This window comes from Lepidochelys kempii, chromosome 1, assembly GCF_965140285.1.
Source record: "Lepidochelys kempii isolate rLepKem1 chromosome 1, rLepKem1.hap1, whole genome shotgun sequence".
Lineage (NCBI taxonomy): Eukaryota > Metazoa > Chordata > Testudines > Cheloniidae > Lepidochelys > Lepidochelys kempii.
The window spans coordinates 346124547-346151841 of NC_136380.1; the positions used below are offsets into that span (position 1 = coordinate 346124547).

Genomic DNA, 27295 nt, shown 5'->3' on the forward strand with positions numbered 1-27295 from the left:
TAGAGATGGCACACAGCTCTTCAGAACGTAGAGCTAGCTAATAGTGCAAGCTTCTCAATATTATTACACAAATGAGCCTTCACATTTAGAAAGTTTACCTCCTAGGGGTATAAGGATAGCTTAGTTGTATGCCCATTCACTTCTTTAGCTCTCTCTATACCTTTTGATTTGTTTGCACTTGGCACCAAGTGTAATCATGGCCTTTGTGATGTAGACATCAGAACTGAGCTAAGGACATCCAAGTCTGTTCACATTAGCGACTGGCCACGACCAGCTTTAGATGTGCGTGATCAGATTCACACCAGTGATGTAGATGAATGAGGCCAGGTCTACACTACAATTTACACTGGCATAACTACATCGCTTGGGGTGTGTGAAAAATCCTCACCCCCTGAGCAATGTAGTTCTACCAACCTCTAACCCCTGATGTAGACAGCGCTATGTCGATGGGAGTGCTTCTTCTGCCAACATAGCTACCGTCTCTCACAGAGGTGGATTAACTAAGCTGATGGGAGAAGCTCTCCCCCGTCATCTTAGAGTGTTTTCCTTAAAGCACTGCAGCGGTGCAGCTGCAGCTTTTTAAATGTAGACCTCCTTGAGATTTATCACATCACTAGTCAGGGCATTGGGGAGAACAGTAGTCTTGGGTGTTGTGGAGTAAATCTTCATAACTTGTGTTCTGTGTTTGTACAGCACCTAGCACAATGGTTGGATCTTTTAGGCATGGCTGGGCATCTTAGGTATTGCTGCAATACACTTAATAATAATAATAGATTTCAGAGTAGCAGCCGTGTTAGTCTGTATTCGCAAAAAGAAAAGGAGGACTTGTGGCACCTTAGAGACTAACAAATTTATTTGAGCATAAGTATAAGTATATAAATCTCCCCACTGTATTTTCCACTGAATGCATCCGATGAAGTGAGCTGTAGCTCACGAAAGCTTATGCTCAAATAAATTTGTTAGTCTCTAAGATGCCACAAGTCCTCCTTTTCTTTTTGCAAATAATAATAATGTATATCCTTTTCCTTACTTTGTTTTGAGAATTAAAAGCACCTGTCATTAGCGCTCATAAAAGTGTGAATAAAAGTTGTTCTAAAACACAGGATGAATGCTGTTCAGAGGCTCGGTTATTGGGGGTGGAGGCTGACGAGTCAGCAAGAAACCTGGGTTTAATTTTTACAGTGAAATTCAAAACTTCATTTCCCCATTTTATTGCAAGTAGATGTTTTTTATTACAATTTGACAATTATTGCTTCTGTCTACCTTTTTGATTTTTCTGACATTGAGTTCTGTGCTTTTCAGCCTTGAAATATCTGTGTAAGAGTAGAAAGAAAAAATCCTAACAGTATTCTGGAAGATGTAGGTAATAACTGTTCTATTCTTCACGTAGGAGAAATCTCGTGTTTCATTGCATCTATAACATACAGAAACATATGGAAAGGTCTCTTCGTTTTTTTCCCTGGAATTTGCTAAATTAGGTCCAGCATGATTCTGACACACTGACTTTTATTAAATTGGTTTTTATTAAAGTCTGCAGGTTGTTCTTGTGCTACCAGTGGCTTTGATTAAGCACTGTGGTAGGGTCATATGCTGGAATAACAGCATTTCCAAATCCCTGGCTGTGTTTGAAAGAATTGTGATTAAAGTTCTGGCTGTTTTCCCGCAGTTGCTAATGTCTGCTGAGGGTTGAATTACCATGCTTGTTGTTGGTGCTTGATTTCTGTTATAGCCCCTTGCGCTTTCTTGCCAATATCAGTGGCAGTCTCTGGAGGGAAGCAGTTTTGCATTGAAATGGGAGAACTAAAAACTGTAACAAAATTAACAGAGGGGTCTAGAGTTTCTGATGTGACTAGAGAGCCAGAGTGTTGGATGTTTTCTAATGTCTAATTCATCTTTGATTGAATTTCAGACAAGACAAAGCAAGGAGGATGAGGAGGTGGGGAAACCCATCTAAAAAAGATTATGGATGAACAGGTTGAGAAATGCTGTCTGACAGGTCATATTCTGAGCAATCTCATAATTTCTGCTAGAGCCAGGAATTGTTTTTGTGCATTTTGTTCGCTGGCATGGACAATCCATTTAGGGCTCCCCGTGGGAAAATCCATGTTATTAGCACAGATCTTTTTGCATATTGCTGGAAAATGAATTAATTCAAACTAGTTTCTGTACATATGAGAAGAAATGGCACACTTTTATGGTTGCAAATTTATAGAGACATCACAACGCAGACTCGCCATGTAGGATGATTTTTTTTAGCACTGCCTGACATATAGATCATGCTCCTGAGTAGTAATATTTTCATAACTTGTCAAAGAGCTGACATGTTTATCTCATTAGAAATGATTCATTCATGAAAACCTGGGAAGCAAATATACCACAGTCCCCTGGATGGTATCTTAGGCACCAGAAATCCAGTTGTATAAGGTTCCTGAATCTTCTGCTTTCTTTGTTTTACATGAAGAAGGAAGGTGCTCACATACATACATACACATGAATATACAGAGTGTATGTGTGTAACTTGTATTTCTATAGTACCTTCCCGCATATGACCTCAAAGCACTTTACAAACATTGGTCGATCGATTGATTGATCCTCACAACAGCCCCATAAGAGAGGCAAGTAAAATAACCCCATTTTACAGATGGTCAAAGTGAGGCAGAGAATAATTGAGCCGTTTTCTCACAGTCACACAGCAAGTCTGTGTAATCAAAGATTAATCAAAGCCTTGTTGACTCATGCTTGTGCTCCAACCACTACACATGCTTCCTTCATTTAAAAATTCTGTAAGAATTAAGTTAAGTTATGGTAGATGAAATATGGACCTGCTTTGGTCCTGCTTTGAACAGGGGGTTGGACTAGATGACCTCGCAAGGTCTCTTCCAACCCTGATCTTCTCTGATTCTGTGACCTTCTTTTAGAGAAGATATGTGAACAATTTCCAAGAATATAAAATAACAGATAACTATATGGCTAGAAATATCTTTGTCCTTTTTTCTCTCTCTCTCTTTCTCTCCAGTTATTTTTCAGACATTCACTTTGAATGTGAAACATGTCAGGAATATAAAATTTCTAGATAGGAGCTGTTTGCCACTTAGAGAGATAAGATAGTGAAAGGATGCTGTGAAAGGAAAAAAATCTTAAACTGAAGGCAGTGTGGCATGTGGGTAAGTAATCACACTTCATTAGCACTGGCACGTTCTCTGGTTTCAGATAAGGATTTGTACTGCACCCATGCCTTGGAATGGATTATGTCTGTAGACATTAATTTTAGGGAGACCAACAAAAATAGTAAATATGTGAGCTGACAAATACATTAATCAAAGTTCCTGCTTCTGAATCCTGAACTTAAAAAACAAAAACAAAAAAAAAAACCCATGAATTTTAAACTTATTATGGAGCTGAAAGGAGACTTTACATATGCGTCTGACACTCTGATCAAATGATAAAGTGGAGTCAAACTGAACCTCAACCTTTTGTACAGCCTGTGAAAATGAAGGCACATTGCAGTTTTTCAAGGCAGATGGAGTGTGAGAAACTAATAAATCAGGTTTTGAAACATTAAAGAGCAACTTATTTGAATGCATATGGTGCTGGATCTCAGACAAGGCAGTACTGGGGAGTCTAAATAGGTTTGGGCATGGAGACATGAGCAGAACAATATGTCTGGGCATCAACTGCATGACCATATCTGAATCCATTACTTGCAATAATGTCCAGAAATTTAGTAATGGAGGATAACATTTTGTCAAAATATGCGTAGGAACCCCACGGAGTTGCAGGCAAGCAATCAGAATAAGATGTATTCAAACAAGCTATCAGCTCTCATTCTGCTAAATTTGGCTCATACATATTGTTTATAGAGCAGAAAGTTGCAAGGCTTAAGTAATAACCTTCCCTCCCTCCCCACTCCCCCCCGCCAGTATGATAACACTTTGTTCTTTTACAGTGCTTTTCTTCCATAGATCTGAAATAGCTTTACAAAGGAAGGTAAGAATCATCATTCCCATTCTACAGATTGGCAAAGTAAACAGCAGAGACTTGAACTAACTTGCTGAAGTCATGCAGCAGGCTGGTGGCAGACCTGGGACTAGAATCTGGATGTATAGCTGAACAACATTAATATATTAAACGTGGGTTGCCTGAGCTGCATTGACTGCCTGTTGTACTCTGGATTGATTTTAAGGTATTGGTGTGACTCTGAACCTTAAATGGCTGGGACCGAAGTACAGAAGATGCCCTGCTGCTGTAGTTGTGGTCAGTGAAGTTGCTTGAGCTGGGGCTTCCTTGGAATAATAGAAAAGCCACAGCTGGTAGGGCACTGTCTCTTTGATTTCCTTGCCTTTGAAATCATTCCCCCTCCCCAGCTTTGGGTCTGAAACAGACCAAGTTTGTTGAACTTCAGGGCAAGCTGCAAGGTTCATCCTTGCTCCCTTGCTTTTAGGGAGAGGGGAGATTGGTGAGGTTGGGTAGGGGTGGAAGTTTCTTTTGGGAGATGGAATTTTGTGTAAATTTTGCTGCATTGGGGCGTTATGTTTTGAAGGAGGCCTGTTTGCTTATTTATATATTTTCAAGGATTATCAAGGATGCCTGGAGCTCTCTCGTAGCAGGAGTTATATATGCTGAAATAAGTAAATAAATGCAGAAGGAAATATACACGTGTGACCCATACACAATCAGTCCAGTGTTAAGATATACCTGGCGAGATAACTTCCATAGGGAGTGCTTAAAATGTAGGGTAATAAGAACAATGGTAAAGTATGAGACAGTGTTCCCTGTTAGTAGGCATATAACCAAGAGGTTATTAAGCTGATAGCAGGAACTTGTTTCTGATATCACTTATACCAGTAATAATCAGTGCTAACTCAGTCACTGGATTTGAAGTGGTTTAAAACCATTGTCAGGTACTCAGAATCAGGCCATAGGTCTGCAAGCAAAAACTAGCTAGTGTGCTCAAAAATAATGATATCCTAAGGCAGGCAATATATCAGAGAGAGATGGATGCAGTAATTCATGCAAATAAAGCTGGAGAGATGGGGGGACAGTGTCAGGAGAGAAGTCGGGAAGCAATTGGAACATTGAATTGTGGGATTAACAAATCAAAATGAGTATTTTGGCATGAAAGTATTTACTATTTTTAACACTCATAAATAGTTAATTAAAGGAGCCTCTAAACTTTACTTTGAAAGTATTGAAATAAACAAGTGGACAAAGCACTAGGAATTGTATTGCAGGAAATAGTCAGCTAGGTGATCAAAGGAAACAGTGTGAATGAACATTCTAGTCAAAGGGGTCTTGTCCATCCTTGATTTTTCACAGTGCTGGGAAACATTTCTTGCCTTTAGCAGAGAAAAAAGGGTAAGATTTTCTAAAGAGCCAAGGTGATTTAGGAGAAAAAATGCTCGTAAGTCACACAGACTTTGAAAATCTAGAGCTTTGTTATAGAGTATGTTGAAAGATCCTAGAATGAAAATGTACTTTATATGGGGGCATTTGAGGGAGGTTCAAGAACTGGTTTATTTCTAGTTATATTAGGACTAGTATTAATTTTAATATTTATTGTATTTTAAAGTAGTGCTTAGAGACTCCAGCCAGTATCAGGGCCATGTTTTGTTAGCTGGTGTACAAATGCATGGTAAGAGACAAGTCCCTGCCTTAGATTCACAAATTCTAAGGCCAGAAGGGACCACAGTGATCATCTAGCCTGACCTCCTGTGTAGCACAGTCCGTAGAATTTCCCCAAAATAATTCCTTGTGCATATCTTTTAGAAAGACAAGCAGTCTTGATTAAAAAATGGTCAGTGATGGAGAATCCACCAAGACCTTTGGTAAATTGTTCCAATGGTTAATTACTCTCACCATTAAAAATTTACATCTTATTTCCACTCTGAATTTGTCTAGCTTCATCTTCCAGCCATTGAATCATGTTATACCTTCCTGTGTTAGAGTTTGAAGAGTTTACAATCTAAATAGACAACACAGACAAAGGGTGGGAGGAGTCAGGGTTACAGAGAGGGGAAGGCATGTCCGAGTTTACACAGCATGTAATTAGTGGAGCTGGGAATAGAAACCAGATCTCCTGAATCTCAGACTAATGGATTTATCCCCTGGACCATGCTGCCTAGGGAAGGAATAAATATAAATGATAAAGCAACATGAATTTGAAGAACAGCAAATCCAGTACAACACAAAGGATAATTTTTGGTGGATGTCCAGTTTCTGCTGATTGGAAGAGAAAAAAAAACACACTTTCTTGCCTGTCATTACTTAAGCCTTGTAATGCTAATCTTCCCTGCAAAGGAAGACCTGCAGAGAATCACTAAAAATACTGGTACTGATAAGAGAACTAGCAGCTCCCAGAATTAGGAACGTCTAGTTTTAGTTTTGCCACCAACATTTCAGCTTTGATAGCTTGAATTCAAATGTAGAGCATTACACCACTGAAATAAGATCAAGGGTTTCAACCTGCTCTTGTCTTGTTATGTGTTCAGATCTCATATCTACCATACAACCGGCAATCCATGCTCAGGAGATGACTGGTATTAGAATAGCTGCAGTGTTACAGGTCAGCAATTAGGAGTGTCAGTAGGCTGTAACTGGGAAACTTTGCCTCCTGACAATGATTGTTTTGCTCTTACCAGGGCTATTCATGATTAGTTTTTGTGGCTATTAAAGCCTGGAATAGGGAGAAATAATGTTAATATTAAGTGACAATCAGGTGTTGCAATTTTCTCATCATGATACAGACAATAGCAATTGTTTTCTAAAGGTACAAAGTATAGAAATATTTTTTCTTAACTGTTAAGGGAAGACGGTCTTGTGGTTAAGGAACATGACTTAGACTCTAGATCTGTGTTCTGTTCCCACTTCTCATTCCTTTGTGACCTGGGAGAAATGAGTAATCTCTCTCTGCCTCAGTGTTCTCATACACAAAGTGCAGATGACAATAGTTGTGGGATTGTTGTGAAACTTAATTAATTTGCAAAACATTTGAGTTTATTGGATGAAGGGTGCTATAGAAGAGCTAAGCATAAGCATTATCATAATGTTTATTAATATAATATGTGTTGCTCATGTACTGTACATTAAGTGGGTGCATACACTTGTAAGTCTTTGAGGGGAGTGGCAATCCATCTTGATGAGCTGGAGAGCTGCTTCTTAAAGAACTGAGTTGCAGAGAGCCCTGAAATCATGGTACAGTGTCACAATGTTGCCTTGAGATTATGGGTCTTCACAGCATGAGCTCCTCGTGTACTGATGTAACCTGATTATGATAATATTTCCAGGCCATGTCAGGAATTTGGTATATGATTTAGTGGCTCTTGGCTACTCCTTTTGTTTAATAAAATGTCTCCTCTGCCTTTCTTCCTCTCTCCTCTTGTCTGCTGAATGGGTGAGGAAGAAGTTTTCTGTCTGTACCACTCTGGCTAGTAAAAGAGGTCCCTGGGTTACTGTGGCACATAGAGACTTTCCCAGTGATCAGCCAGATAAATGCTCTTGAGACCCAAGCAGCATGGGATCGGGGGGTTGGAAGTGGACATGCCTGATGGGAGCTGCTACTTACAAAGAGAAGTGCAGAAAGGAAGAATCAGAGCACCCTGAGATTTTGCTCTCTTAGTCATCTGCTCTTGCCTTGTGTTTGCTCATTGTGTAGCATGACATTTCAGGCTCCACTACGGAACCATGTGGTACATTAGTAACAGACCCATCTCTGACTCCCACCCATAAAGATATTCACTTCACTGATGGCACAGCATGAGGATATCATTAACTTTGAAAAAATTTCACTTCACCTCAAGTTTTTTTCCCTTGTAGCTTATTACTCAGCAGATTAAATCAGCAAGCTGGTGCTCATGAGAAAAAATGAGTGCAACAGTTGCATTTCTTGTAACAGCTGCAACACGTTTAAGGCATTCCTGGTTGCTGTAAAATGTGGCTATTGCAGTTGCCTGTCAAACTATTTTCAAGTTTGAAAAAAGCAACCAAAGATCATGCTAACATGTTGGGGGGCGGGGCGGGCGGGGAGTGGGTGTTTTGTCTCTCTCTATTGTCTACCTCCTAAACTTGGTATCAGTCAGAGATTCCACTGGGAGGCCACTGGTTTCTTTGGGTATGTGTGCAAACCCGCCCACGCCCCCGCTCCCCGCAGCAAGTCTCAGAGCCCAAGTCTACCAACTCGGCTTGTGGGGCTTGTGCCATGGCACTAAAAATAACAGGGTAGATGTTCCCGATCGGGCTGGAGCTTCAGCTCTGAGACCCAGGGTGGGGATGGGTATCAGAGCCCAGGCTCCAGCCCAAGCAAGAACATCTGCTCTATTATTTTTAGTGCTGTGGTGCATGCCTGAATCTGTGGACTCGGGCTCTGCGACTCGCTGCCTGGGTTTATTTTTCTGTGTAGACATACCCTTTGTAGGATGGATGACTGGATACCTTCTGCTGGTGTGGAGCAGCCAGGAGCATGGGACACTGTGTTGGCACGGCGTTGCGTATAGTGTATTACAAAACAAAGACCGTCCCTGCTCTGAAGAGCTTAGTCTAAAGGCCTTGTCTAAAGGGATTTCAGCCATCATTGGCCAGGCACTGCACATCTGTGCCATTTGTATAGGCAGACAAAAAGTCTGCATTAAGAGTACCCATTTTGTATGCAGGCAAAAAAGCCGAAAGCCACAGTATGCACCCATGTAGCTTATTCCTGCTTGGAATCGGGAATAAACTCTTCTGTGCAAATCACGGTTTTTCACAGTATAGTTGTATCTATACTGATAGCTGGCCTCCAGCTAAGTTCAGACAGAGTAGAGGTGGGAGGTCACAGCACAAGGAGAGGCCAAGGGAATGAGGACAGTTGTAGATTATATTGTAATAGAAAGGTTTGTTGCAACAGTGTGCCTGTTTTTGTATATTTAAGACATCATTGTATCTTTCCGGTAAAATATTTTAATATAAATAAAATTACTTTTCTTTGTAGTTCCCACCTACGCACAGAGCATCTATTATTATTAATTGAAAGTATAGGAGCAGAGAAGATTAAAAAGCATATCCTTCTGCCTGAGTTCTGGTTGCATAATGTGCTCAAGCAGATAAGACAGATTGTTTTATTCCTTGCTATGAAGTTCGTCCCAGTCAATAATATTGATTAGTGTAGGGTGACTTGACGTAACAAGAATAACACCCTTTTCTTAATTTGAGCCTGTATTTCCTAATTCATGCCTCAATAGTTCATGCTTGGATGAGTTCTTCAATAAGTCAGTTAGTGACAGACGCCACTGGAAAATGCAGAGTCAGACGTTAATGGGAGAGATGAATAATTGGCACTTTTTTTCTCCTTTCTACATTTAAATTCTGTCATATTTGTGAGGGTTTTTTTAAGTTAGCTTGAGCATAAACATTTCAATTTCATGTTTTGAGAATTGTCCTTTCTTTAATTGGAAATAGAATATATTTATGAACTGTGTATCCTTAGCTAGTTGTGTGTGTTCATTGAATCCTCTTGTTAGCACAAAAATTTTCATGTGTCTTAATGTGCCCTAACTCTTATGTTAATACTTATATACACATCTGGGGAGCTGAGTTTACTTGTCAAAGTATTCTAAGTAACTCTAAATACCCCTGGTTTATGTGGTTAATTCACTCCTCCATTTACTCAGCCACCCATTTTAATGATCTCATAAAAAAACATGCAATACAGCATACAGAAATATCTTTGACAAAGATTTTCATCATAGAAATACTGTGTAGTGGAACCTAGAGGTCAAGACTTGAAGTCCTGAAGTCTGCTCTGGGTTCTGCCCTTGACTCAGAATCACTTAACTTCTGTGTATCTCAGCCCTGGTCTAAATTACAAACTTTTAGTTGGTATAACTATTGGAAAATCCATACCCCTGAGTGACGCAGTTATAGCAACCTAACTCTTGGTGTAGACAGTGCTATGTTGATGGGAGAGCTTCTCCTGTCGACATAGCTACTGCCTCTCGGGGAAGTGGAGTACCTATTCTGACGGGAGAAGCTCTCCAGCTGGCATAGGTGGTGTCTTCACGAAGCACTGCAGCAGGTCAGCTGCAGCGCTGGAAGTGTAGACAAGCCCTCTGTTTCCTTATGTATTTAATTGGACTTTTAACGTTTACCTACCCAATAAGGGTATTGTGGGGATCTCTTTGAATCAATATCAGGACTGCAAATTGTTCTATATCAGTGTTTCTTGACAACCAATCCGTGGACCAGCGCCAGTCCCTGAGATCTCCCTGATGCAGTTTAGGAAGGTGACAAGCCGATCTCTGGTATCAAAAAGGTTGAGAAACACTGTTCTGTATAACAGTACTGAACTGGAGGGACCATTGCTAGGGTGGAAAGGGAGTTGGCATCTCTCACCTGATTAGTCCCTTATCTCTGTACTAAGATTGTTAACACAGTGACCAAATAGATCAAGCTGTGGTAGAGCTTTTGCGTGACTTGAATACTAGGCAAAGGACTGAGGCATGTAAACTTCACTCTGAAAAGAAGATGGGAGTCATTTATTCATTGGTTCTCACCTTTCCCCCCTCATTTCAACATTCAGTCTTCCTTCCATCTCATGGGAGATAGCTATGAAGGTCAAAGAGCACTGTAGTATTGTAGATGAGAAAGAGGCTATCAAAATAATGTGACTAGGCTCTTTATTATTTATTTTTAATTAATGGATGATTCATGTGTATTATGTGCCATTACAAGAATACCACCAAAATATCCTTACAAATATAACCCAACTGACTTAGATTGCTTAGGGCTAGATTCAGCCCAGGTTCTTAGAGCCTAACCCTTAGAAGTAAAAAAGGGGAAAAGGCTCTATTATCAACCACAAAATGACCAGTGCTGAGTGACGGTGAAAATGGCCAAGATGATAGGGTAATATAATATATTGAATGATCAAAGATTCCACAGTCAGAAATTTTTGTCATTCACGTTTGAGGCAAAATAGACTCCAGCTTGCTCTCCCATCGTTTTGTTTAGGGTCAACAGGAGTACAGTCTTGTTGCTGTCAAGAGATATGACACACAGAATGAATGGCTCTGTCAAGTAAGAAAATGCCAGTTTACCATTATTTTCTTTCTATATCTGTTCTTAAAGCCAATTGATAGTGGGATTTATCTGTGGCAGTAACTTTGGTACAGATGTAATGACACAAGACTGGTGTTTCATTTCTGATTTTAAGATCTTTAGTCCAGATTTCAGCTCTGTAAATCACACTAAGTATGTGTATACTGTACCTTCCAAGAGATGGCCTTGGATTGATTAACTGATGCAAGTGAATGTGCCAGATCAGATCTGTTTATTTCTGCTATATCTGCAAAACACTGATTTTGCATGTACTGTACCTGGAATTTCGGCAGAGAAGTCACAAGAGTCAAACAATGTGGGAAACTGTTTGACTCTTAAAAGACTTTATAAGAGATCTAAAAAAATCAATGGAGCTACACAAACAAAACAAAATAAAAAGGAACAATAGTTATGCTATCATAAGCTACACAATATAAAAACCAAGCTAGCTCCTAGGGAAACAAACAGCAGCAGGGTGGAAGGTCCCTACCTGCAATAATATTTTGCACTTTTATAGAGCCTTTCATGCTAGGATCAAAAGCACTTTCCAGACATTATAGTTAAGTTTCCAAATATCTCTTAAAGGTAGGTGGTGTTATCCCTGTTGACCAGAGCCTGGTTGTTAGCTCAAGCAATAGAGACACTCATTCTTTTGAGAAAGGATGGTTCAGTGGTTGGGGCACTAACCTGGGACTTGGGAGACCCGGGTTCTATTTGCTGTTTTTCCACAGACTTCCTGTGTGACCTTGGGCTAGTGACTTTAACTCAGTTCCTCATCAGTAAATGAGAGTAATAGTTTTAGGAGTGTTGTGAGGATAGAATCCATTTATAATATCTGAGCATTTCAGATACTATGATAACGGGGGCCATATAAGTATCTAAGAAAGATAGGTGGGTAAAATGAGGCACAGGGCAGTTGATGGTTTGTTCAAGGACACACAGCAATTCAGATGCAACAATGGGAATTGAAACTGGGTCTAACTGATGCTTAATTCTGTGCTCAGTCCTCTAGGCCAACTCTCAACCCATACTGTTGCTAACAACCAGGAAGAAATACTGTCTCTTATGTTTACTAATGGTGATGTGATCCATGTCTTCATTTCGTCTTTCGGTCAGAAGTAACACATTAGAAGCCCAGTTTATCCTAATAGAACAGAAGAATTGAAATATGTTCATTTAATTACAGACCTTTCATGATGCATGCTGAGGGAGGGGCGGAGCCTGAAATCATTTTAAGATGCTAATGAATTTTAGAAAGGGTACATTCAGATCTTGTAAGAAAACTCTTCTTGTGTGTTTTTGTTTTCAAGGAGGTCCTGATGATAATTTAATCGAAGGTGGTGGATCAAAGTTTGTCTGCAAACCAGGCGCAAGAAATATTACTGTCATCTTCCATCCATTACTCAGGTAAGATTTTATATATATATATATATATATATATGTGTGTATATATATATGTATATATATATATGTATATATATATATATATATATATATACATACATACACAAATAAATGGAGCAAGTTAAAATAATGTGCTTTCCTCAATTGTGTTTGTCTTGTGGGTTGTTTTGTTTTGCAGAGAGGAGTGGTGTTTCTGTTTCTGAGATGAAATACCATAGCAGTGATGATGTATTGATGCTCTTGCAGTAAAGTTATTCTCCTAGATAAGTTCATGGAGGATAGGTCCATCAATGGCTATTAGCCAAGATGGGCAGGGATGGTGTCCTTAGCCTCTGTTTGCCAGAAGCTGGGAATGGGCAACAGGGGATGGATCACTTGAGGATTACCTGTTCTGTTCATTCCCTCTGGGGCACCTGGCATTGGTCACTGTCGGAAGATAAGATACTGAGTTAGATGGACCTCTAGTCTGATCCAGTATGGCTGTTCTTATGTTCTTCTGTAAAAAAATCTCTAGGTAGCTTTACAGCAGATGTGCACTTCACCTCTTAAAGCTGGATAGCATTCCTGCTGGGCTTACTTGCTTGTTTTGACCCCTTTTGCATCAAACAATGTAATTTTTATTGATCAGGGCTGGGAAAAGTTTAATCACAGCTTGTGGCAAATTGTTGATCACTCATTGTCTGTTATGTTTAATAAAAGTCAGAGGAATATTTTCTGTGCTGCATGGTAAGTTAATTTCTCAATAAACAGGTACAACTTACGGACTGCAAATTAAGTCCCTGGTCTAGGATGCAGCATCAATTATTAAAATACATTAGAAATTCTCAGCTGAAAGCTCATCAAGGGCTGTTGGAAGTTTTGAAATATCTGAGCTGAGTTAGTTAGAAATAGGAGGCTTATTGCAGCGCTGTTCAATTTTAATCTCACCCTTTCCACCTTGTGATTAATTTTCTTTTTATCGTCAGTGCAGAATAATATGAGGTTTCTTTTACTGTGCGATAGCCTACAAACTTGTCTTGCACCTCTAGTTTTTCACATGTGATTCCCCCTTCTCATGCCTGATTTTCCCCTAGTCAGTCACAAACCAGACCTCAGAATAGCACCATCTCTTAATATTATTTATATTACTATTAAAAATCACTGAAGTTAGTGTGAATTTTTGCAGCACTTTATAAACATTGGGCCTCATCATGAGAGGAACTGAAACCCCCCAATTGCCATAAAAGTTTGAGTGCTGTGGGCATTTATTATTTCTCAGTGTCAGAGTTATGAAGTAAAGCATGTTCCTTGCCCTGGAGGGCTAACACGCCGATATTTGTTTTCAATTTGTGTTCCTACCTCTCGAGAGGTGGCCATGTTTAGTGATCAGAGCTGGGAGTAAACTCCAGAGTTCTGTTCTCCTCCCTGCAGATGGCTTGCTAACTGCTTTTAAGCAAATTACATAATGTTTCTGTGCCTCGATTTCTTCAGCCATAAAACGGAGATAAAGTAATATATCTTTGACAGGGTCACTGGCCTAGTGAATAACAGGGAAGCTGTAGATGTGATATATCTTGATTTTAGTAAGGCATTTGGCACAATCGTACATGACAGTCTAATAAACAAACTAGAATTGTGGTGTAGATGAAATTACGATAAGGTGGGTGTGTAGCTGGTTGAAAGACCATAGTCAAAGAGTAGTTATCAACGGTTTGCTGTCAAACTGGGAGGACATATCTTCAGGGGGTCAGTCCTGGGTCTGGTACTAGTCAGTATTTTCATTAATGACGTGGATAATGGAGTGGAGAGTATGCCTATAAAATTTGTAGGTGTCACCAAGCTGGGAGGATTTGCAGACACTTTGGAGGACAGGATTAGAATTCAAAATGACTGTGACAAATTGTAGAATTGTTCTGAAATCAACAAAATAAAATTCAATAAAGACAAGTGCAAAGTTCAATACTTAAGAAGAAAAAATCAAGTTTGTAACTACAAAATGGGGACTAACTGGCTAGGTGGTAGCACTGCTAAAAGGGATCTAGGGTTATAGTGGACCACAAATTGAATATGAGTCAACTGTGTAATACAGTTGCAAAAAAGCCTGAGATCATTCTGGAGTGTATTAACAAAAGTGTTGTATGTAAGAAGACAAAGGAGGTAATTGTCCTGCTGTGCTCTGCCCTGGTGAGGTCTAGGCTAGAGTACTGTGTCCAGTTCTGGGTGAACCAGTTTAAAAAAGAAATGTGGACATGTTAGAGAGAGTCCAGAGGAGAGCTACGAAAATTATAAAAGGTTTTTAGAAAACTTGACCTATGAGCAAAGATTAAAAACATGGGGCATGTTTAGTCTTGAGAAAAGAGTGAGGTGGGGACCTGGTTAGTCTTCAGATATGTTAAGAGCTGTTATAGAGGACAGTGATCAAATATTCTCCATGTCCATTAAAGGTAGGGCAAGAAGTAATGGGCTTAATCTGCAGCAAGGGTGATTTAGATTAGATACTGGGGAAAACTTTCTAACCATAAGGATAGTTAAGCTCTGGAATAGGCTTCCAAAGGAGATTGTGGAATTCCCCATCATTGGAGGCTTTTAAAAACAGGTTAGACAAACACCTGACTGGGAAGGTCTCTGTATACTTGGTCCTGCTTCAATGTAGGGGACTGGGCTTGATGAGCTCTCATGGTCCTTTCGAACCCTACATTTCTATGATTCTATAATAGCCTATCTTTACAAGTCTTAAAAAATAAATCCCTATATGTGGCAAGAATATATTAATTAAGATTTGTTGTGTGCTTTGAATCCTTGGATGAAAGGGGCTACATATATTCAAATTACTACTGTATGATACTGTATGAGCCAATATCAATAAATGAATTAGATTATTTTTGTTAACAACATTTTATTTCCCCTGTCTCCTTTACATCGGAAGAAACACTGATTGCTAATTTATATGCTGTACTTTTTTCTTCTTCATTTGACAAGGAGCTTTTGCTCTTCAATTAAAATCTTTGTTTAACGAATTTACTGGCAATTAATAACTACTGTGTAAATAGCTCGAGAAAGCATGTTGCATAAAGTCATCAACCACTTTATTATGACAGAGAAAGACAACTATTGTTATAATGTGCTATACAAAGTGACCACTTTACCATGGCATGTAGTTCTGGCTGTTCATCTTTAGTGACTCTGTTGGCTTGTCACAGCACTCAGATATTGCTTTATTGCTGACAGACTTTACAAGTGTGTGAGGTAAATGAAAACTTCTTTACCCCTTTTCTCTCTTCTCTCACTCCCACCTTCCCATCCCCCGCCCCAGTCAACACAGATGATGCATTTTGAATAGCAATTTTCATGACACCCTCTGGTTTCATTACCAGCTTGATGGGTAGGCAGTGGAAATAATTTGTGTCATAAAAGCCGTTACAACAAGATTTAAGATGGAAAGATCTCGGCATGCAATATGCTTGTCACACAGTGAGAAAGATGGCATTTGCAACATCTTAACTTACTTTTGTGGAGTAGCACATCAATAACTGTGTGAAGAGAAAAAATGGCTTTGTGGCACAAATGATCATTTTACTTACCCCACTCTACAGTGAGGTGAGCCTCGGGAGTAGAGAGTTGTTAGTAATGTGATTTGTTTAGCATAATGCCACTAACCATACCCATCAAGAGAATAAATAGATGTGTAGATTAGAAGACCTGGCTGTTTGGTTGTAATTAACAAGAATATCTTCTGCTACAATGAAAGCTTTCTTGCCGTAACTGCAAATGAGAGCTGCCATGACATGGACAGAACTGGTACCCAACGCTACTATTTGTGGGATGAGGGTAGCACTGACTTTTTTAAATAAATAACAATAATAACCCCCTAGAAATAAGGCAAAATAGCAGGAGCTGAACACATTCCTGACAATGTACTGGTTTACCAGATATAACCCAGGCAGTAATTTAGCCACTGACCTTAAAACTAACTGGCCTTACTATGTCATTTTTGGATGAAAAGAGCAGAATTTGATGGACTTTTGTAAATAATGTTGACATTTGGGAGAACTCACCGCGCAAAATCTTGCAATTAGTGCGTGTTTGCCAGACCTTTGACAACACAGTATCTTATACACTCTTGTATTAAGGGCATAGCTATTATGGAGAGAATTCCTTTAGACCAGCGTATTTTTTACTTTTTTTTATTTGTTAGGGCTTGTCTACGTGAACTTTTAGTTTGTTGAAAGCTGATATGCAAATCTACCCCACGCTGGGCTGCCTGTCTGCATGGCCCTTTCTGACACACATTAACAGTTCATTAATACCCTTTCGTCTAGTCCGGTTTCCAAAACACTAGATAAAAATACATTAATGAACTATTAATGTACGTCAGTGGGATCCACATGGACAGTTAGTGCGCAGCAGGGTAATTTGGGGTGGATTCACACCTTAGCTTGCTGCAAACTAATATTTTCTGTTCTTCATCTGGTTAAATTTTTACACTAACAGGAAAGTTTTAAAAATACCTCAGATACTAGCTGTTGTTTATTCAGACTCTTAATGACTGGAAACACTGAGCTGCCTCAGGATCACTGAAATTCCAGTGAATGTTCTAATGATATAACACTCCTGTCTTACGTTTTGCTAGCCGAGTGTGCTGTCACTTAATGTCCTGCTGCGTTGAATCTTGTGTGGAGTGGTCTAAACCAGAACCTTCCAGCTTTCCTGGTCCTGAGTTTGAATTAATCTCTCATTTTGTCAGGTTTCAGAGTAGCAGCCGTGTTAGTCTGTATCCGCAAAAAGAAAAGGAGGACTTGTGGCACCTTAGAGACTAACAAATTTATTTGAGCATAAGCTTTCGTGAGCTACAGGTCACTTCATCAGATGCATACAGTGGAAAATACAGTGGGGAGATTTTATATACACAGAGAACATGAAACAATGGGTGTTACCATACACACTGTAACGAGTGTGATCAGGTGAGGTGAGCTATTACCAGCAGGAGAGAAAAAAAAACCTTTTGTAGTGTTTTTACGTAAAAGAATAAATGGACACAAATCAGACGTCAAGAATTATAACGTTCAAAAACCAGTCGGAGAACACTTCAATCTCTCTGGTCACTCGATTACAGATCTAAAAGTCGCAATTCTTCAACAAAAAAACTTCAAAACCAGACTCCAACGAGAGACTGCTGAATTAGAGTTAATTTGCAAACTGGACACCATTACATTAGCCTTGAATAAAGACTGGGAGTGGATGTGTCATTACACAAAGTAAAACTATTTCCCCATGTTTATTCCACCCACCCACACACACACACACTGTTCCTCAGACGTTCTTGTCAACTGCTGGAAATGGCCCACCTTGATTATCACTACAAAAAGTTTTTTTTCTCTCCTGCTGGTAATAGCTCACCTTATCTGATCACTCTCCTTACAGTGTGTATGTTCTCTGTGAATATAAAATCTCCCCACTGTATTTTCCACTGCATGCATCCGACGAAGTGAGCTGTAGCTCACGAAAGCTTATGCTCAAATAAATTTGTTAGTCTCTAAGGTGCCACAAGTACTCCTTTTCTCTCCATTTTGTGTTTCTATTCTGAAAAGCAGCTGTTTAAATGATAGCCTGGGGCTCCATGTTTTCTGTGTGTCTGTGATTTCCCAATAAAATATGCTCAGATTTTTTTTCTGACTTACATCTTGGGCTCTGAAAATCAAGTTGGGATCTGTCCTTTTTGCACACATGGATCAAACCTTGATCCAAAGTCCACTGAAGATTGTGGAAGTGTTTCCGTAGACTTCACTGGGCTTTGGATTATCCCCAGTAATATAGGTTCTACCTGTGCACTATTATCTTGATTGGGTTTGCCCGGGTGGAAGTGACTGGAACTTAATAAAAGGCAAGGTGGGTGAGGTAAAATATTTAGTTGGGCCAACTAGTGTTAGTGAAGGAGACAAGCTTTGAGCTACACAGAGCTCTTTTTCAGGTCTGGGGTGTCTCTTTCACCCACACAAATTGGTCCAATAAAAGATTAAAAAAATATTACCTCAAATATTATTAAAAGATATTATCTTATCCACCTTTTGTCTCTCATATCCTGGGACCAACATTGCTACAACAACATTGGAACTTAATAATCAGTTCTGTTGAGGATTCACAAGAAGCAATAAAATTAAGTTTACTTTTCCGTAACTGTACTGGCTCTGCAAAACTACAAAGAGTTAAAAGCAGTAAACACTTGCTTTAATCAGTGAAGTCAGCAAAATGCTTGTGAATGTGCACAGAGAGCAAATCTGTTGAGTGAGGTGCTTTTTTTATGTGGCCATTTGTCAGAATAAAACCACTCTTTAAAAATTCACTTGTTGTTTTTTATTTTGCTTCTGAACTCTTACATACTGTTACTCCAGACACAACACTTATGATTTCAAAATGTCAAAGAGGACAAATATGTGAACTGTTTTCAAAGTGTGCCTGCCTTAGAATTCATGTGGTGTAGCAAGCCAGAAATGGGAAGGGAAATGCTATGCAGCTCTGGGATATGGTCCTAATTTCCACTAGGAAAAATAAGATGCACACACCCCCTCCCCACCAGATTAATTACCAGCCCTTAATGATATACCACCCCACAAGTAATAAATGAACAATGGATTTTCAGAAGGCAAGTGGGTATTCAAAAAGAGATGATTCCTGGGAATAGATTTTTACTAGCAGGTTTTGAACATATGAAAACTAATTGCACTTACAAATTGGAAAGGAATACACATCTGATTTTCCTTAATTACATATTGTGGGAGGTGTTGAAGTATAAAAGTTAGCACAATGAGAGTCCAGTTTCTTTCTTCATCCTCCACTGATAACCAGCATCTGCTTGCATTGTTAATGTGACAGGCAGAAGGTGTTATTGGTGTGTGGACTCCCATTGGCAGAAGACAATGTGGAGGACCAAATCCAAACTCCTGTGCATTGTGGAATCTTAACAGCCTCAGTGACAAGTCTGGTCTAACATTTGCTTGGTGTTCTTCATTCTTTGTTTGTTTCAGCTGGCATTTGAAAGGCACATGGCTCTTCAGGGTAATAATCATTTTACATATGCTTTACGGAGTATGTTTATTACCAGACAATTGAAGAACAGATGTCTGCAGTCTTGAGGCTGTGTGTGTGGAAGGGGGAGATGGATGAGAAGGAGCTGGAGACATGGGGATAACATTTCAAATTGTGAAAACCCTGTTGATCCTAATGCAGTTGAACACTGTTTGGATATTAGGTATCAGGGCCTCAAGGGGGTATCTCTTTATTAATATCAGCCACACTTTATTAGGATCAGACCGCAATTAAGAGTTGTAGGATGGCACAGACAGCAAAATGCTGCTCATCAGCCTGAAAGAAGCAGTTGCTTCTTATCAAGTTTGTATCCATGTCAGGAAATGGAATGGGAAAACTAAACTGTCTTGGCACCCCAGTTTACCTGTCTGTCTGATGGGTAGTCTCTGTCAGATAAGTAGGCAGCTGCTTGAAAGGAAAAATTGCAATGTAATATCACTGATCTTCTAATCACTGCATCCAGTTGCAGAGGGTGAGTAGTTAGAGAGTTTGTCTTACATAAAGTAAAAGGGACTAACAAACAGGAAGCTGCCTTCTTGATAATCTGGTCATATAGTCTGAGACACAGGAAACACAACACAACAGTTAAATACATGAATGATGGGACACCTGTCAGTTGCTGAAAGGTAAGTTTTTGTATTGTTTTGAATTTGGTGGGGGCGAGGTTAATTTAACAAATTAAACTATTAGGTCCACATTAAACTAACTCCCATAATTCTAAAATAGCAGTGTTTGTCTTACAGCAGCTTAGAAAGTTCCTGTCTCTTTCATCCATTCTCTTGCTGAAACAGTGAGAAAAGCCGTGTGTGTGTCTGAGTGTGAGAGTGTGTGTGAGCGTGAGAGAGAGAGAGAGAGAACACATATAACATACTGACAGCATGTGCTTTGTCCCCCTCTAGGGGCTGGTTCTACGAGATAATGGTTTACTCTACTGCCTGTTGGAATTACTTTGTCAGCCAAGTGTTATCAGTCTGTGCTAAGGTGCTGAAGTTTGGGATTCAAATCCCATTGATAATCCATGAGGGAGTTTGTTACATATACGTAAATACTATGCATGATATATATGTAAATATACATATGTATATTTGCTTAGTAACTATTGCCTGGCAGCATTAGAAATAACCATTGCAAACTTTAATTTTTGATAGGTGTTTTATAAAATGAAGGTCATTGTTGACTTCCGTTAAAATGTAGCAATTACTAAACGCTTTGGCGACTTTGAAAATAGCAGCCTAAGGGTTTTGGATGCTATATTTCCTAAGCAGTTTTGAAAATGTCAGTTGCAAATACAGTCTGGGTGTGATTCTAAATGTATGTCTGTAAATAATTCAAATGAAAGAATCAACTTACACAACCTATAGGTACTTTACTGGTAACACTTTATATAAAAGTAATATTTATGAAGTTTTACTAGTTAATGTTTTATAAAAAGCGTTTTTCAATAAATCATAAATTGTGCTATAAAATTCTGTAGAGAAGTACTATAAAATTACTTCAGTATTTCATACTTACTTACATTCCTATTATATGAAACATGCAAATGGGAAAATGAACAGGTTGGTTTATATGGTGTGTGTTAATATGTATGTATAATTAATTTATATTAAATATATATAATTGTCTTTGCACCATATTAAAATAATCTTGAAATAAGTTGCAAGGAAAATATATTTACATTAATAATTTAACTGTTAATGTGATTATTAAATTAAATGCACAATGTCATATAGTTTTAGGCCTAAAACTATGGTTTTACTAAATATATATGAATAAAAATGTTTTTATCTTTTTAAAATTAATACATTTTTAAAAATCCTCTGTATATTTTGTGAATCAAAGTGATATCGTGCTAGTGCAGGGGAATCAGATAATGAAAATTACTCTAACTCAAAATGAAACTGACCATTCTTACTTCAGGGATCAAGCTGAATAATGTTCAGAAAACAACCAAGTAGCTTACACAGAGAAGAGAACGTAGATTTAAAAAACTCAAATGTAATAATCTAAGATGTTGTTAGTTATACATATAAGGAATTGTTAAACATTTGCCCAAAAAAACACATCAAACCATCAGAGACCCTGTTTAAAATGTAACTATTTATCTTTCACGAATAAGAATTTTTAATGTTGTATCAAGACATATTGCTTGTAGCCATTCTATATCTTCAGAGCACTGTACAAATATTTAGCTAGTTATTCTTAACACCAATAGTACAAGGCAAGTACTGTCCAAACTTCACACATCAGGAGACTGGAAATTACTCAAGCCGCATGGTTAATCAGTGTTGGATAGGATTTAGAACATGGGAGATCTTGACTCCTGATTCCGATAATAACAATGATGTTTAATGCCCACGTCTTTATTTTGGAATCATTAATGTTTGTTCTAGAATATGGTGAATGTTTTATGCAACTTTTCTTAGACTAGGTGTTTACTTCAATTGACCTCTGGATTTCAGTAAACAAAATCTTAAGTGAGCAAATTGATACCCACCTAGTGAATCTTTCTCCCTGTGGTTTAATGAGTATTTAGAAGACATTTAGTTGAGGTGTCCCTTGCTGTTGACATTTAGTTCTTTATTCTGTTGACAGCAGGAATGAATGCTTCTTGCAGGCACATCCTAACTCTCTTTCTTTTGACAGGCTCTCATAAAGTCTGTGTAGCTGAATTACAAAGACACATTTCAAAAAGCTTGTTGTTGTGACATTGCTAAGAAGAGGGTTAGTTCTGATTCAGGTCACTGCAAAAATGGTGTGTATGAGTGGGGGCGAGATTATTAACTTCTGCCATTTTTTAATGCTTTATGAGAGCTGACAATCTTGCTTTGTGCGTCTGATTAAAGATGACAGTTTATAAAAACCTTAAGGTAAGGCTGTTCATTTCCTCCGACAGCAAATAAAGTGCCCCCACCTCCCACACAAACACACTTGCACACCAAAAAGCTCCTTATATGTGATACATTCATCTTATATTGTCTGTCAGAGAAGGTGCTACATAGATCTGTCAAGTTTTGAGTTTGCAAACATGCTTCGTCCATACTGTAAATCAGACAGCCTGTCATAAATTTCACATCTCTCCAGCTCCTCCTACCCCCCAGAACACAATCAGTGGAATCCTAAACAGCATACACATTTTGACAAACATGGTTACTTGTGCAGAATGGCTGAGAGTCCTGTTCACAATTTTCAACCCTGCCTGTTGCAAATACCTGTTAGAAGTGTATGAAACCATTTTTACATGTTACTCCTATAGATTTTTTGTTAATTAATACTTAGCAATTAGTAGTTATTTTCATCTTCAAAGCTCTCTACAGGCACCAGCAAATCTTCACAGCAGCCTTGTGACGAAGGTAACTGAAATGTGCACATGAGGAAACTGAGGCATAGTATTTGAGGCTGGCCCAAGGCCACAGAAGACATCAGTGGGAAAAACATAACTAGAACTCTGCAGTTCCTGGCTTCCAGTTCTGTGATCAGACACCGGACCTTACTCTCTTGCCTCATGTGAGCATGCTGTCACCCAGCAGCTATAGTCTTTGAAAGAAATCTCTGCACACTTTCCATCCCTAAGGAGTTCTCCCAGTGCCTCTTTCCTGAAGAGGTTTTAATGTATCTGTGACTCCTTGGTTTTTCAACATTCTTTCTATGCAAAGCCTCACACATTTTCTTCCTCTTTTCACAAGGGCAAACCCACTAAAATGGGTTCTGCCAGTGTGAGCATATTGTCAACAGATTCGTGTGACTTTACATAAAACAGACATCTGTGGCAAGGAAATGCTCTTACTATTAACTACACCACTCCATGCTTGGAGCTGGTTACAGTGGCGACTGGTGTGTAAAAAAATGCCTAACCTAGCTGGATAAAAGAGTTAGTTCCAGCTTTCATAACAGAACAGGATACAGGTGGTAGGCATGATTCGCAAGATGCCCAACAGTGTTTCAAAAGGAACCTGAACCTTCCCATACCAACTTGGATCAGCTGTAAGTTGTAATCACCTATTGTCACCCTTATTGGCAGTCTCAGTAAGTTAGGTTAGAGATGTTTGAGGTGTTTGGAGACTAAACTTCCCTCGTCTATCTCCAGAGGATGATGTCTCCAAGTCAGGGCTGAGAAATTCATGCACGTTGGTGTAGTAGAAATATGCCTCCAGAATTGTACCAGAATATTGCTTTCTTATTCATTGCATGTAAACGTGACGTTTGGAATATTTTTTGCAGTAGTCTGTATGCTATTAACCAGGAAATTCAAGTTGTTTTTCCCTCTTAGTAGTCCAAACACTAGTGAAATGGGTGTTCATGTGCTTTCTGAATACTGATTATTTTTATCTTAAAGCATGTACATGACCATTAATCTACAGATCTGACAGTGGATAAAGTTTTGTTGACACACCATATAAGATGGTGGAAAGAGATTATGGAGGGAAATCAGAGATTCACTGAGTCCAATTCAAGAGTTTTGTCCGTATCTTCAAGTCACTCAATGGTCTGGACCCAGGGTACCTAAAAAGTGTCTGAAGCACCAGGATGAGAACCATGGTCATCAGCTTTGCTCTTCAGGCACAACAGAATTGTCCACCACAAACTACCTGTGCAGTAGACAGCTTTCTCAGAAGCCAGTCCAAGACCCTGGAGTGAGCTCCCATGAGTACTAAGAACTGCCTCAATCCTCCTCAACTTTCACTCCAAGTGGAAGGCCTTTACTTTGTCCTTGACTTCAGTAATGAATATACAGAGCACAACAGAAAATAAAATTTAAAAAATGGACCCTCACGTAATTTTTCACTTGGGGAGAAAAGAGAGAAGGAGAGAACCAAATGTGACAAATTATAGTCATGTTCTTGCGTGCACTTCTGGAACCTGCTCAAAAAATATGATGAAGAGGGTGTTATAAGAGCCTGAATAGAATAGAGTAGATCCAAGAAAGAAAATCTACAGTGCGGTAAATGTATTAAATATTAGAATATCCTGAAGCACCTTGCTAGGGAACACATGATGTCTTCCATAAAATTCTTTCAGTTGTTGATTCAGGGACAGAAAGGGGCACAACCAGATTCTTAATGAAAGTAAAGGCAAAATATCTTCTGCTTTTTGTCCAAATTTGACAAGGTGTAAACAATGAATAGGGATACCACTTGTATTTTCTTCTTACTGTAAACCTATAGAGATCATGGATCTGAAAAAAACAGAACACAGATTTTCATGTATTTGGAATTGCATAGTTTACAGGCATTTTTACCCTAAGAAAAGTTAAGGTAATGACTATGTCAATTCTGAGTTTTAAGTCATTTAAGTCAGGGGCTCTGAAACCTCTGTGCTCGTTTTAGCTGCATTGTTCTGAATTATTTGCACATAATTAGGAGGGTCTTGAATAGAACAGAACGAAATTCAGAATGTCCATGGTGGGGAAAATTCTGACATTTCAACATTTGATTTCATTCCAAATTGGAACAAAAAGTTGAAATTTTTTACTGAATGGAAATTAAAAAAAAGATTCAGAAATGTTGAAATGATCAAAATGAAACATTATTTCATTGTTTGTTGAAATGACCCTAAATGCTTCTTTTCCAGTCACTTCAACAGTAAACTGCATTTTCCCATTGTGGTGCATTGCCTGATGGGAGTTACGTTTTGGAAGCCTGATACTCCCAGTCGCTCTTGTGGACCAGGCTCCCTGGCCAGACCGTTATATTCCCATGATATACAGTAACTCCTCACTTAACATCGTCCCGGTTAATGTTGTTTCATTGACACGTTGCTGATCAATTAGGGAACATGCTCATTTAAAGTTGCGCAATGCTCCCTTACAACGTTTGGCAGCTGCCTGCTTTGCCCACTGCTTGCAGAAAGAGTAGTCTGTTGGAGCGAGCTGGTGGGGGCTTGGAACCAGAGTGGGCTGGCAGCCTCCCTATCAGCTCCCCCAAGTTCCCTGTGGGGCAGCAGCCCAGCAGGCTATCAATTGCCAGGAAGTTCAGATATCTTTCCCCACCACTGCCTTGTGCTGCTCCTGCCCTCTGCCTTGGAGCTGCTCCCAGGAGCTTCCTGCTTGCTGTGCAGGGGTGGGGGAGTGGGAAAGAGGGGTGCTAATGTCAGGGTGTCTCCCTCCCCCCACTCCTTCCCCCTGCTTCTGTACCCCATCTCCATGTTAGGATATAGATATTCAGGCCTGTCTGCAAAGGCCTGTACTCTAAGAATTTAGGTGTATTCTTATCACTTGGCTAGTGATAGAGGTATAAAAGAAAGAATCAAAATCACTGTCTGCTGGTGTAAGGGCCTTCTCTTACTGTGACAGTCTGAGGCCCTGTTCTTAGGCTAAGGCCTTTGGCTAAGCAGCAGAGGCAGCCATAAGCTGGGAAGCGACCGGTCACATCCTCACATTCCAAACTAGTCACATTGAAATAAGGTGCTATTGGGCTGTTAGGCACTATCAGGACAGGATTGTATTCCTATCACCTCCAGAGAAAGGGAAGTGCCTAGAAAATGTAAAAGGAAACTTAGTTTGATAGCATCCTGTCTGGCAAGAACTCACTTATCAATAGCTGGGATGTGAAATCCTCACTTCTGTATTGTTTTGTCATTATAGTTCCCACTTTGCTGTTGTTTGTCTGTATAATCTCTGTCTGGTTCTGTGATTGTTCCTGTCTGCTGTATAATTAATTTTGCTGGGTGTAAACTAATTGAGGTGGTGGGATATAATTGGTTACATAATCATGTTACAATATGTTAGGATTGGTTAGTTAAATTTCAGGAAAATGATTGGTTAAGGTATAGCTAAGCAGAACTCAAGTTTTACTATATAATCTGTAGTCAGTGGTGGGTGTGGGAATGCGGGTGGGCATGGGCATGGGCATGTGGGTGTGTGAGATGGGAACAGGGAATGGGGGTAAGAAAATTGGAATCATGTTTTGCTAAAGGGGGAGATGGGAACAGGGAATGGGGGTAAGGAAATTGGAATCATGTTTTGCTAAAGGGGGAAATGGGAACAGGGAATGGGAGTAAGGAAGTTGGAATCATGTTTGGCTAAGGGGGAAATGGGAACAGGGACACAGGTGTAAGGCTTTGTGGTGTCAGAGCTGGGAAGGAGGATACTAAGGAAGGAAACTGGAATCATGCTTGCTGGAAGTTCACCCCAATAAACATCGAATTGTTTGCACCTTTGGACTTCGGGTATTGTTGCTCTCTGTTCATGCGAGAAGGACCAGGGAAGTAAGTGGGTGAAGGAATAAGCCCCCTAACACTCCACAGAGCTGGGGAGGGGGGCATGACAGGGCTCAGGACGGAGGGAGCTTGCTGGCAGCAGTTGCTATCTCAACTTGCTGATCTACTTAAAAAGGCAATGTACTTACAGTGGGGTCAGCATATTTAAAGGGGCAATGCGTGTGTGTTTCTCTCTCTCTCACACACACACACACACTCTTTCTCTCTCTCTCTCTCTGTCTCACACACACATGGACCACCCGGCACTTTGGAAAGTGGAGGGAGTGGTGCGCTCCAGTGGGATAGCGTGGGTTCATCATCACATTCAGTTTCTGCAGGGAGTGTTTGCAGCCACTGCCATGCGTCGATTGTGTCTCCTCCCTCCATTCGTGCTGCCTTGTAGAGTGTGAGGCTACATTAACAATGTGTTAACCCTTGAGGGCTTAGCCAAGTGCTAGTTCATCGTTTAGCAGCAAGGCATTCCCTGGGAAATATTCCACCCTCTGACTCCACCACCTCAGCCAAGTTTCATAATCATCATTGCTGTGTACAGTATTAAATTGTTTGT

The 27295-nt window shown here is 39.6% G+C and overlaps 1 protein-coding gene across 6 annotated transcripts in view; it reads left to right on the plus strand.

Annotated features, from left to right (window-relative positions):
* Positions 1–27295, plus strand: part of EXOC4 (exocyst complex component 4) — a 606961-nt gene that overhangs the window by 262387 nt on the left and 317279 nt on the right. For 4 of the 6 annotated variants that reach the window (XR_012156857.2, XM_073328862.2, XM_073328863.2 and 1 more), the window contains exon 10: positions 12378–12474. Coding sequence is in view for 4 of the 6 variants with exons in the window: in XM_073328862.2 (XP_073184963.1) it covers positions 12378–12474 (97 nt within the window). In the remaining 2 variants the exon portion in view is untranslated. Of the gene's footprint in view, positions 1–10980; positions 11037–12377; positions 12475–27295 lie in introns of those variants that run through there. The other 2 variants (XR_012156858.2, XM_073328866.2) reach the window with 2 other exon arrangements.